Source organism: Ochlerotatus camptorhynchus, unplaced genomic scaffold (assembly GCF_037179485.1).
Source record: "Ochlerotatus camptorhynchus isolate MF236.1 unplaced genomic scaffold, CSIRO-AGI_Acam_v1.1 ptg000211l, whole genome shotgun sequence".
Taxonomy (NCBI): domain Eukaryota; kingdom Metazoa; phylum Arthropoda; class Insecta; order Diptera; family Culicidae; genus Ochlerotatus; species Ochlerotatus camptorhynchus.
In genome coordinates this window covers 1,808,816-1,822,201 of record NW_027040701.1, presented here as the reverse complement: position 1 = coordinate 1,822,201, position 13,386 = coordinate 1,808,816, and the positions used below count along the sequence as shown (strand labels likewise).

The window sequence follows — 13,386 nt, the reverse complement described above, 5'->3', positions numbered from 1 at the left end:
CGAGTAAAGGGCCCACAAACCATTTGTTTACAAATGGCTTTTGCGCCGTTTTCAAATGTTAGCACTGATGTGTTTCATGGTGGCACAGCGCGTCTACTGGGGGCGATTCGATTGTTGGGACGTTTGAGGGAACATTTCTGTTTTAGCCGAGCGGCATGCACCGGAGGTCCTGATGTGTGCAATTCACAGATGAATCGAATCGATTTGTTGCAGCTTTGGACGGTCCAGGAGCTATTTGAAGTTATGGCTACGCAGCCCGGTTGGCGAGTTTTGCTGGAAGTGGAGTAAATTATGTCGTTTTCATTTTTACAGTGTAGCACAGTGGCCGGATCCCGGACTATTCTTATAACAAGTGTGTTTTTATTTTCGTTATTTTATATTTTTATACGTTTTCCGCACATTGAATAACATTTTCTTAAAATTTCGTGATTATTGGATATGATTTCATTTTTTGACATTTTGAATGTTGCTTAGTTAGCGGATTTTGATGAATTGTATGTTCAAAAACCATCAATTTAAGGCTCATTTAAAATACCTGTTACAAATTAAATTTTGACTCAATTCAAAATATTTAATTTCCAGCCAGATTCTGAATAATTTTAGGTTTTGCCCGACTTTAGTATGGAGGCCCGCAACTGTGCGGTGTAGTGGCGCCAGGAAGCAAAAGCTAAGCTTAGCTTGTTTGTAAACAAACCTACACCCCACCCGGTGTTTACACCCTGTATAATGTTGGTGTAAAGTTTACCGGTGTAGTGCAAGTAAAAGCGGACACAACAAAAGTTAATTATTCGATGCAAATATTCATATACTGTTTTAAAATCATTTAAAACAGTATATGAATATGAATATGAATATATAATTGGGTCAAAATTGAATTTGTACCAAAGATAATCATGACAATGAATCATTGTACATAGTTAGAGTCTTTTTAAGGGGATTCTGATGCCTATAAGATCTTATTTGCCAGACCAGTTTGGCCCCTTCATAGCTATTTTGGCGTTTAATCTTCTTCTAGGCTTTCTAAGTTTCTGTAGCGCCCCCCTCTCAACTTAGTGTTTTAGATGCAGTCGTTAATTGAGAGCTTTCTATGCCAACCGATGCATGCATTTGTATGTTTTTTTTTAACTAGTTTGTTTATTTACTAGGCTCAGTCGTGTGTGACACTTTGCGGATCCATAAATCCGTAATTTTTTAATTAACATTTTAAACAGCAGTAGTTCTAGGTAAGTATTGGGTACCAATTACTCGTGGCGGGCTCGAGGTTAATGGGTAACAATTTCGATTGGAAGGAGCTAGGTAAGAAGCAGGTTTCTGAAGCCTCCTTCAGATACTACTCTCGAACGGTTGACCAAATGCTGGCTGGGCAGGGGCAAGTAGCACAGATACAGATGGATAATAGGACTGGGACACAATGACTGGAAAATGTGTGGATAGGAGAGGATAGTCACATCAAACTCTAACATCAGACAAACAAAGGAATTTGTAGTTTGCCTGCATGTTGGGAAGATCACGGGTTCCCAATACATCTCTTACTTCACGGAAGGTTTGTCTATCTCAGGCCACTAGGGTATCCAATAGTCGTGCTCTGGAGGTGTCATTACCCGGAAAATGCCAAACTGCGTGATCGATGTCATCATAACCGGTTCTGCACCTACATATATGGCTGTCAATGAGGTTTATTCTGTAGAGATGTGCGTCTAGCAAGTAGTGGTTGGACATAAGTCTTGACATCACGCGAATGAATCCCAGACTCACATCCAGACCTTTGAACCACGCTCTCGAAGAAACATTTGGAGTTATGGAATGTACATACCGTCCTAGAGAACTACTTGTCCAATCGTTTTGCCAACTTAGAAGAGAACTTTGACATACTAATGGGAAAAATTCATTCTTCTATAACAAATCTCGCCTTGTTGTGCACCCACCTTTGCGAGAGAGTCTGCCTTCTCATTGCCTGGGATTGAGCAATGTGAGGGGACCCATACAAAGGTAATCATATATGATCTTTCGACCAGCAAATTCATCTGCTCCCTTACCTTTGAAAGGAAATAAGATGAGTACCTACCCTGTTTCATCGACCTAATAGCTTCAATCGAACTGAGACTAGCCGAGAAGATGAAGTAATGGTTTGTTGGCATGCCTGAAATCATCCCCAATGCGAAGTTGATTGCTGCTAGCTAAGCAACATAAACGGAACAAGGTTCCTGAAGCTTCCGGAAGGCGGTTGAGTATTCAATGCGTGATCCATCTGTGAACAATCTTCTATTGCAAAGAATTTGTATGTTGTGTGACAAACACAATGATACTCTAAGTCCAGGTAAATCTAGAAAATTTCCAACATGAAAGATTTCCTCGACCAGACCAGACCAGAGAATCGAACCCGCGCATCTTGCTAGGTAATATCGCGCCTTTACTAACAAGGCTAGTATATGTTTTAAACCGAAAACCTGTTAATATTACTTTCAAAGCTTCACAATCAGCGATTTTACGATTCGTGAGCGCTCACTCAGAGTGAAGTTCACGAATCATAAAATTACTACCTGACGGTCTAAAACCAAAACTTACAGGTTCAGTGAGTCAAACACACACTTTACAAGCTCTTCTTGTAACTCAAAAATATCATCATAACAACTAATGATTTCAGAATTCCGAAAAACATATTTTTTAGCATGGGAATGGAAGCAAGCCTGGTGGAAGAAGCTACCTGACGATACTTGCAAACAGGCGGCTGCTGTTGCTGGACATCGCTTGCTTCAACTGTTTTTCTCGATCTCGGGGTTCATCACGTCCATTTTACCGCCAACAAGCATCTCAACTTCTTCCTTTATTTCCTTGACGTTTTGTCCAACGATTTAACTTCCAGCCATCATCCAGTGTCGCTCCATCTAGCATAAGAAATATTTGTTTTTAATCTCATCGTAGAATAAATATGTTTCTTCCGAATTAGGAAATAAAGTGTGAAAGAACTTTATTTTTTCCAGTCCATATACACACCTCGTACACCACGGTGTGCATGTTGAGACCCAGTTCCACATGGAGTTTCTCCCGAACAAATCGTTTATTTTTTCAGTATCTTCCCAACACCAACGCTAGATCGTGATCCGTGACATAGGTGATATACCTACCTTCATTCCCTTCCGCATAATGGAAATTTATTTCATTTCAGTTGTTCATAAATGTATCTATACACAAGCATGGGAAAATTCATTCAATCGCGCGAGTACTACAGAAACAAAATAGTCATTCTCACCTACAAACAGATTGCTGAACGAGTGTAAATTCTTCGAACCAAGTGACTGTACAGGTGGACTCGGAAGTGAGTAGAAGGAATGAAGGATAAACTGAAAGGCAGTCGAACAATTTTCTCGACCGAGAGAGAATCCGACTGAATACATAAAACCGAAAGCAAACGATTGAAATAGCCGAGTGAGAGATTTTTTGTCTCAGTGAGATAAATTAGTTGAATTTGCGATAGCAGTTTTACTGTATTTGCGTGACGCTTGGGTTTATGTGTTACAATTCAACATTTTAGTCCATGTTGATACCAATTTAAATGTGACAATTTATGTTTTATGCTAGAAAATAAACCTAATACTACACTCAAAATCATTCATGCTACGCTCAGCTGTCTGTTTAGCTCAATTTTGCATTCATCGAAGAAAATGGAAGCAATGAAAATGCGAACGAAATCAGTGCGGCTCTCACCAAGATGGATAGATGTATAGGTGGAACAGTACTCACGGTTCGCTAGTGTTGATGAGTTATTTGCCGTTAATGTTCTTGAAAAGTTCACTATTTTGCTATAAAAGGTGCCAAAACAAAACAAGTTTACGGGTGGATTTGTACATATTTGAACTTGTTTCATACGACCAAAAGGTGTATGCTGGTCACAAACGACTTGCCAAATTGATTTACTTCGCAAGTGATGTGAATTTCGTAAATAAGCATGAGGAGGAATGATTACAGCAAAACTTGCCATATACAATCGTCTTAGTCTTAACAAACTAAAGGCCGGCGCATAATGGATACGTTTTCAGGTTTTTTTTTGACAGTTAGCCCATTCATTATCTGTCAAAAAACCCGAAAACGTATGCATTGTGCGCCAGCCTTAACACTTCTTCCGTCTGTCAGTCCCATAAGTTCCAGGATGTCAGTTCCCATAATTTAAATCTAACATACCATACCATTGAGGCTGCAATTTCAAAAACCAAAGTCGGCATGGAAGTGGTCTGATTTTGATCCAGAGATGATGGATTTTAATTTTTAATACGCCAATCGATAGGAAAATTTTCTACAAATCTGTTAAAATTAAGACTTTATCAAATTTCAAAGGTCACTGTTGAATTTTATCAAGAAGTTCCTCCAACCGATTTTCGTTTTTTTTTATTATCTATTGAATAAAAGGGAAATTCCGTGCGTTTTGTGGACGAAAATGCGTAATTTTGTCATCAAAAAACGATGCGTTTCCGTGATGGGATAAAGTGGTTTCCCTAACACACACACTTAGAAAAAATAATGTAAATTTAGGTACTCAGAGACTGACATATACGAGCGTAAATTACAATTACAAAACATACAATTGAGTCATAATAGACGCTGATTCAGCTCAATCAAACGTACTTTCGAACTTTTCAGTCTCGGAACACTTAGTTTTGAATGACATGTTTGTTTACGTCTCATCCTTTATGTCAAAGATGGATTCTGTCACGTGTAAAATTAGTTATTTCTAAGTGTGCAGTTGCCGAATTTCGATATCAAGCACGTAATCCTACACTAAATCTACGGTCGTGTCTAAGATACAATCTTTTTAAATTATAGGATGAACGCTCCTATAATAATGATACATCAGATTCGTTTGTTCCTTCCTTATAGGAGCGTTTACCCTAAACACTTCAACACTCTTGACTAATTAATTCGTGACTTACCTGGGGATGATTTTTGAACTCATGACTTTGCGTGAGAGGTATGAATGTTTACCACTACGCCGGGGCCATCCCCTACAGCAGTGGTGCTCATCCCCATGTTTTCAGAAGCTGTATGCTGTTCGATGGTCATATTTTAAGATGAATTTTGCGCATTTCCCAATCATTTTGGCCATACATTCGTAGTGCAAAAAGAAATTCAAGCTGAGGTTGTTCCATTATCGAGATCCAAGCATCACGTGCGGCCGCGGGTCGCATTTTACCCATCACTGCCTTACTTCTCTGACTTGAACTTGAACTTCCATCTCAATAGAATTTGCACCCAGTGCCTTGAAATCGGAAATCTCCCCCAAGGTCAGTCTCACACTTACATTTTTGAAGTCAAAATAAAGCGTGTATTAACTTCTTTACCAGTTGCTAAATGTGTTTGCTTCCAATGGTGACAAAATACTCCGACTAAGCGGCACGCAATGAATAAAACACACCGGGATAACAGCTTCCAGTGTTGGAAAAGTTCACCAAAACTCATAATGACTCTCGGACTATTCCCTGATTCTTACCCTTATTCGTGAAATATCGTTAACTTTTCAGATGCTGATAGCTTCAAAACTGCTGCTGCGCAATACAATGAACGATATGACGTAATTATCGCTTTTCACTCAAGCGTCGAATTCACACAATCAACAACACAAATCAACATTACCAATAGATAGAGGATTGTCTTATCTGTCCGTTGGTGTTGTTTTGTTACTTTGCGTGATAGATCACCCCATGACGTCATCAACAAAGTTTTGCCAGTTCAGGGAGCTTTTTTACTCGGAGTTTATTTTTGATTAGTCTACCCTGTAATGGTGGCTTCAGAGATTTTGAGTTCCTAAAGGCGTAACAGTTTCTTAACCAACATTATTTTGAGCTTCTAAAGGCACAGCAGCTTCTTGATCAAAATGATTTTGAGCTTCTAAAGGCGCAACAGCTTCTTAATCGATGAGCTTCTAAAGCGCAACAGCTTCATAATTAAAAAGACTATGAGCTTGTAAAGCCGCAACAGCTTCATGATGAAAATTATTTTGAGCTTCTAAAGATGCAACAGCTTCTTAGTCAGAATGATTTTGAGAATGTAAAGGTGCCACAGCTGCTTAATGACATGATTTTGAGCTTCCTAAGGCGCAACAGCTTCTTATTCAAAATGATCTTGAGCTTGTAAAGTCGCAACAGCTTCCTAATCAAATTTATTTTGAACTTGTAAAGGCGCAGCAGCTTCTTAATTAAAATGAGTTTCAGCTTTTAAAGGCGTAACAGTTTCTTAATCAAAATGACTATGAGCTTGTAAAGCCGCAACATGTTAAAGGATGTCCTACATCAAATTGAATCACGGAAAAAAAAACGATGTAGAAAATTACCTAGTTGACTGATCCTTTTCAAACCTTCAGACAATAAAATATAACCCATTAGTAAGCTTTTGGCATATTTGTTTCATTAAACTTCAATACCATAACCGTACGCTCGCACCTTACGCTTAACTCCACTCATTAGGTTCTGTACAACATCTGGCTGCAGCTTCTTCTGTACGGAAACCCATTTTTCTTCATGTCTTCCTCAGATTTGACTTCCTTGGGATGCTTCCGTAGTGCTTGTCTCATAATAGCCCAGTATTTTTCGATGGGCCTTAGTTCGGGTGCGTTGGGAGAGGGGGTTCATGTTCTTGGGTACGAAAGTGACCCCGTTGGCTTCGTATCACCATAGTGGCCCAAAGTAAGATCCAGCCAGAAGATCGTAGGGCCCTCGTGTTGCTTCAACAGAGGAAGCAGACGCTTCTGTAGACACTCCTTGAGGTAGATCTACCCGTTTACAGTCCCGGTAGTCACGAACGGCGCACTCCGTTTGCCACATGAGCAGATCGTTTGCCAAATCATGTATTTCTTGGCAAACTTTGAAAGTTTTTGCTTCCTTACTTCCTCCGGAACATCAAACTTGTACGGTGAAGAACAGTAGCCTCGGAAGCTGCCTTGACGTAAGTCTCATCAACCATGATGAGACAATGAGGTTTCGTCAGCATCTAGGTGTACAGTTTCCGGGCCCGCGACTTTCCCACCGTATTTTGCCGTTCGTCACGATTTGGAGACTTCTCCACTTTGTGCGTAGGGTTTTTGATCTAATTTCCATCCTACTAAGCACAACGCGCACTTTACATCTCTTTCCTGAACGAGTTTAAACTAAAAATGGAATTTTTCTGTCAAAGATGACTTCTAAATTAATTCACCTTTCCAGACGTACCGTGGGATTTGATAAAAAGCCACAAATTGTTGAGATATTGTTTAAAATCTAATACTGCTTCTTGATTCTAAATTCGTTCTACGAGTTTCAATTCCGTCCTAACGCATTGAAACGCCATTAGATTTTCTTCGTCCTACGGATAAACGTAGAAAAAGGGGATTTGCAGGGAGCGCTTCTTTTGTTTTGAGAACAATGAGCGTAAATATTCATACAATGCGCTCTAACCGGGTTTATGTTGTAGCTAATGAACTAACGCATCGGAACAAACATATTATTGATTTGTGCACGGTGAAATCATTGATATTTTTGATCTTTTCTGATCGATAGAACGGAAATGGGCGATTACGACGAAGTAGCGCTCTACCCTATGCAGTCCCTCCCGGTCCTTGGCTCTCTAAAAAAAAGCTAGGACAGATTCAACTTTTCGATGCTCAGAGTTTCGTAGTAACGTTTTATGATACGACTCACCGTTGACTGCACGATTCTGAGTTGTTTTCCGATGTCCCGACGAGAGAGTTGAGAATTTTCCAGGTGCTTGCGTAAAATCAATTCGCGACGTTGTTTTTTTGGGTGACGCCATTTTTTCCAACTTTCGAAAAACTGACAGTGATGAAAATGCAGTGTAAACAATACACTCTAAACCAGTGTTGGAAACGTTCGCGATATTTCACGAAGTTCACCAAGGGAAAAGTTCGCGAGTCATAGTGAGTTTTCGCGAACTTTTCAATCACTGCTCTAAACTAAACTCTACCCAAATTTTCAAGAGAAAATACCAAATGAGATTTTTTCTACAGCGTTTTTTCCGTGATGCAATTTGATGTGGGACACCCTTTATTCTGTGCCATACAATCATAAATTATGATTGCCCTGTAATGGTGGTTTTGTATGGCTGCGCATTTACGTAATCAGATATTTTCAGAGATTTTGAGCTTCTAAAAGTGCAACAGTTTCTAAATCAAAATGATTTGGAGGTCTTAAAGGCGTCACAGCTTTTAATCCAAATTAATTTGAACTTCTAAAGGCGCAGCAGCTTCTTGATGAAATTATGTTGAGCACGTAAATGCGCAACATAAATTGAAGTGCTGCCTGACTAGTCCAAATTTTACAAGAGTTTCAAAATAGTTTCGATCATAATCTGAAAAACAAAAACTTTAGTCTTTGGTTTCACATTCTAACACCTTGTAAACAAGCTCCCTGAACAATTGGCGCAAAAAAGGGGGGGGGGACCAGCTCCCCAAAGAATTTAAGGAATAAATACCGGAGCAATGTATTTTTGCATTGCATAGAGGAATTGCGATGTTTTATTTTTCAGATTACCGTAAATAAACTCTGCTGCTGTCTGTAATTATTTGCCTATTCACGGCTGCTGATTGGCCTTTACATTTAATTCGTTTTGCTGTACGAAAACGTCTCTTATAATCAGGTTAAATATCTTCATTTGTTTTGAAGATATGTCTTTGAATTTCTGTGAAAAAGTGTTTCTGATCTTCTGAACCTATTAATTTTTCAAGTCTTTTAAAAACATTCAGAGAACTTTATTGAAATCATATTGGAAATCCATGGATATCAACTAAATTCTATAAAACTTATGCAAAATTCCTTGTACTCCTACAAAGTTTCTTTAATTCAATTTCATGAGCTCAAATAAGGTTCCCTGAGCTTCTTCCTAATCCATTTAACCTATATCTGTGCCTCTATGATGTTCGCTAAGTATGTGGAAAGTTATGCGAATCGCTGGAAAATTGTGTCCACTTCTACGAAGTTTTCTGAACTTATACGATTTATTTATGGCTTTCACAAACTGCAACTATTTTATATACCAAGATTGCTTGTAAATATTTTCTATATCCATTCACATTTCCCGGAAATTGGATCAAGCTCTTAATACATCATGATGAATTTCTACAATATTCCCATGTACAAAACTCCCTGAATTCCACAAAATTCTAGAAAATCTAGTCGAGCTGTTATGAAGTTTTCTGAACTTCTACATAATTCCTTACGCTTCAAAGAACTTTGCGAAGTTTCTCGGTTATAATTTTAAATCGCTCAACTTGTAAAAAGATCGCTGAACTACCCTTCTATGAAGCTTTCAGAATTTTTAAGAACCTTCTATATTTATAAAAACAGAGTGGCATACATAAGACCGTACATAACTCAAGAATGGATCGTCCGATTGGTGCTGTCTTCTTTTGTTATGTGTTCATCACTGGCCGAGAAGCATGTTTACAACAAGAAATTTGTAAAATTTTAAAGGAAAATTGGAAAAGTCAGAGAACTATCTTCTTTTCTTCTATATATAAAACAGAGTGGCATACATCGGGAATGCTTGAAGTTTACGTTGGTTAGGACTTAGTTTTCCGGGTCTGCTAGTTTCGTATATTTTCTGTTCCCTGAAGATCTAAAAACAAAATCTTATGCAATTCCCTAGACTATTCTTAATGAATTTGTTTAAGAAATGCTAAAGATAAAATAAGGTCTCGGAATTTTAATAGAGTTTCCTGCAATAACAAATAAATGTTCCCCACTTTAATTACGAAGTTTAAAAAAAAACTTTAAGCTCTCCAAATTTATATTAGATTTCAAACATTTCTACGATTTTCCTTGAAGCCACTAACGTTTTAAGAAACTCAATGAAGGCAAAGAATGAAATTCTACTAAATAATTTGCATTTCTACCAAGGTCACTGATATTTTACGTAGCTCTCTGGAATTCTGGAGCTTTTTCACAAATACGTGAACTGCAATACATTTTGTTTCATTTCTAGAAAATTTCCAGATGTTTTACGCAGCTCCTGAAGTTCTAAAAAGTTTACAAGTGCTATGAAAGTTCTGAAGATTTATGAAGTTCCAAGAATTTATTTAACACATTTTAAACAGTATCCCAACAATCTACGAAGTTTCCACAAATCAATCTCTCAAGTCATAGCTTCTACGAATGTCCATTATTGTTTTCAAGAAGGTCCCTAAACTTCTGTAAAAACTCAGTTTAAAAAATCTGAAAGAGTGAACATCTTTTGCCATCCGTAATTTTTTAATGTGGAATTGAAGATATTTTGTCCATCTCCCAATACTACCGATGGTTTATGGTTTATTGTTACTCTACAACGTACCTTGGATGCCCGGGCGACCATGCTCGGTACAGGAAACAATCCAACGGCTCGTTCCCGGACGTAAGGAACATCCCCTTGATCGTTTCATTCAACCCAACGTAAGCTCTTTCAGTTTTGTTGGTAGCATTCTTCAGCATAGGGCCTTCGGTGGCCACCATTTTCGACAGCATGTTGGTTCTCACTTCACTGGCCACGTGAGCCAAACTGCCACCCAACGATCGGCATTCGTTCGACGCTAGGGAGTAATTGACTTTGCGATCGCTGAAGACGAACATTCCGACCGACGGGAGGCACGTGACATTCCCGGAAGCTGAAAGCGTTTGGATGTAGTGGAAATTTTAGACTAAATCGTTGACTAATCGACACTTACGGAGTGGTCTCGTGTACAGACTGTAGTAATCGAACCGGGTATCGTTGACAATCGTCGAGAGGTGCTGATTCTCGGGACATTCCAGAACCTGGCAGTTGAAAAATTCCTCTGGATCGGTGGTGATGGTGTCCGTTCCCTTCGGAACAATGGCTGATCGGTTTGCTTTAATCGCTTGTTGAGCTTTCAGCACATCGAACAGGTTCGTGTCGTTCCGATTCTTGGGACCGAAATTGAATGCCATTCCACGCTTCTTCCGGGCGTATTCGGCACATTCCGCTACGGTTTCGGTATTGATCAAGCCAACTATGGTTCGATTGGATCTCTGACAGTGGCGCAGTGCATGGAAGCGGTGTTTAATGCGACGACGATGTCGAGAGCACGTTTGATCACCTGTGATGGCGGTTAGCATTATGATGAAATATACGATTGCATTCAGCAATTGCATGACGTGAATTGAACCGGTAGTTCTGACTTGCCGAGAGTAACTGAAAACCGTCACGATTTGCGGAAGTTGAAACTTGCTGGGAACGGTTAGTTTTGAGTGACAGATGAAGAGTGTCGTTTCGGATGAAATAAGCAGTCGGCTGTCTGTTGATTGCTGAAACTGTTACCAGATTATCACTCACATTGTTTTCCACTGTGTTTATTAAATACTTTCCAAGATTTAGTTGTTCACTTTATTCTAACGTTCTTTTATAGAAGCTCACCACAGATTGTTTGCTCTATTTTTTTATTTTTATGTTAGAGTTTCACGTTTCCCTCGTATTTTCTTTTGTTTCGTTTACCCATTCCTAACAGAGTTTTAGTTTTACTTGCTATGTCCAACAATAGAAATCTGCTTTCCTATATATATATTTTTTTTCTTAAAAATGTTGCTTTGTTTCATTTTTTGTTCTCTACTAAACACTATCTTTGATTGAAACAGTAAAAAGTCATCTTGGAGTTGGTAAACATTTTGTACTGAGATTTCTTAACCGAACCAAAGTCGCGAACCGAAAGTCGTGTGCTAATGACAACATAGTACTGACATAATTAATGATTTCAACAGGTTGCTTTCGCTTAGTGGAGAGTTGGCTCGTTTTTTGTTGTTGTTATATTTGTGCCTCATTCTAGTTTTCCACTATATGACTAAATTACACTGATGAAAATTCGACGAATGTTCATTTGCAGCTTGAGCTATTGCCAAAGAATTGTATTTATATGATTTCAGCTATGTTTTCGATATGTTATGACTGTTTCAGCAAACGTTTCTCTACTTTCCTTGTGTTTGGTGATGTTTTTTTGGTACTTCTATTTAACTTTATGCCGACACGTTATATTGTATATGACTAAAGGATCAATTATATTTTCTCAGTAGATTTTCTCAGTTGTTTCATCTCATACAAATCTAGTCTACGTGGTTGTTCCTGTGCGGGGAGAAATAGCTCCGGGAGAATACCACAGCACGGGGAACGTTTGCTTTGCTCGGTGGAATGTTTTCGTTTTGAGTTTCAATGTTTAAGTTATGCTTGCAAAGTTTGACTTCGCGTCTTCTAGAACTTATAAATGTGCCTTAATGGATGGCTAAACAATGGGTGAATGACGGATGAAAGAACTCCGGGTGGTTCTACTAGGTAGTTTTCTTTTCATTCCTGTTTTGCATTAAATGAGGGAAGATGGTAGTGGTACGAAAGGATGTCTTATTTGTTCATTGTCTTTATGTTTTTTTTTTCGAGTAGAGTAAAACTTAGTTTACGGCAGTCTTTTAATTTTTTTTTGCTCTTGCAATATCGCATAGAATTGCACTACACAACGCAAAAGGTTAGAAGTGAGAAAAAAAACTTATCACAAAAACGTCTACTTGTTTATAGAAAAACTCATCAAAACATATCAAAAGTGCTTCTTTGCTTGCTTTCGTTCGCGCTCGCTATGCTCATCGTTTTCGTTCGTTTCGTGTGCACTCGTTTGTTGTTGTTTTTTTTTTGGTTGAGTTTTTGTTCTCCTTTCGCAACTTTGCTTAATTTTGAGGCTCTCTACTCTACTTAGAATCTAAAGTAGCACATCTATTAGTGTTATTCTTTTCATTTTGTTTTCAGTAGATCAACTATAAAGCTAGCCTCCTTCATGTGTGGTTCGTTCCATGTCAGGGCACTTTGGTAGATATTTAGAATCCTTTACAAAAACTGCTGAAATACATGGTTTAGAAGTTATTAGTTTGTTGTATAGTTAGATTTACAGTACCAGACAAAATAATATCACCTAGTGATTTTTTGTTCTTCGAAAACGTTTAAATAACTGTAATTATTCCGGATGTTCATGAAATTTTCTAAAACCTTGACTGCGAGTTGAACAAGTATTCAAAAATGATTGGTACTATTTCGAGCGTGATTGGCTGATTCTGCATGAAGTTTGAGCAATTTGAGTAAAACGCATCATTATTAAGTATCCTGTTTGAACCTGCAATTTCTGGAAATATAATAAACCAAATAAGCAGAATTTTGACGATTTCTTAGATGTCTTTAGGTAGAAATAACATTAGATGCAAATTTCTACGAAGTATATCATAACAACACTAACGCTAACATAACATTGCAAATTATTCAAAACTATTCAAAATGCAAACATAATTGATCATTTTATATTTTTTGAAAACCGAACCGAACTTTTAATGAAATTAGCCCAATCGTTAACGAAAACAATAAATTGTGCGTAATTTTTGCTTATTGCTA

At 38.2% G+C, this 13,386-nt stretch overlaps 1 protein-coding gene across 1 annotated transcript; it reads right to left on the bottom strand.

Annotated features, from left to right (window-relative positions):
* Positions 1 to 74: 74 nt before the first annotated feature.
* LOC135703316 (uncharacterized) lies at positions 75 to 11,123 on the bottom strand. Its single transcript, XM_065224506.1, has 3 exons — positions 10,679 to 11,123; positions 10,309 to 10,618; positions 75 to 273 (listed from the first exon to the last, which is right to left on the bottom strand). The coding sequence occupies exons 1-3, from the start codon at positions 11,121 to 11,123 to the stop codon at positions 75 to 77; spliced, it is 954 nt and encodes a 317-aa protein (XP_065080578.1).
* Positions 11,124 to 13,386: the final 2,263 nt, after the last annotated feature.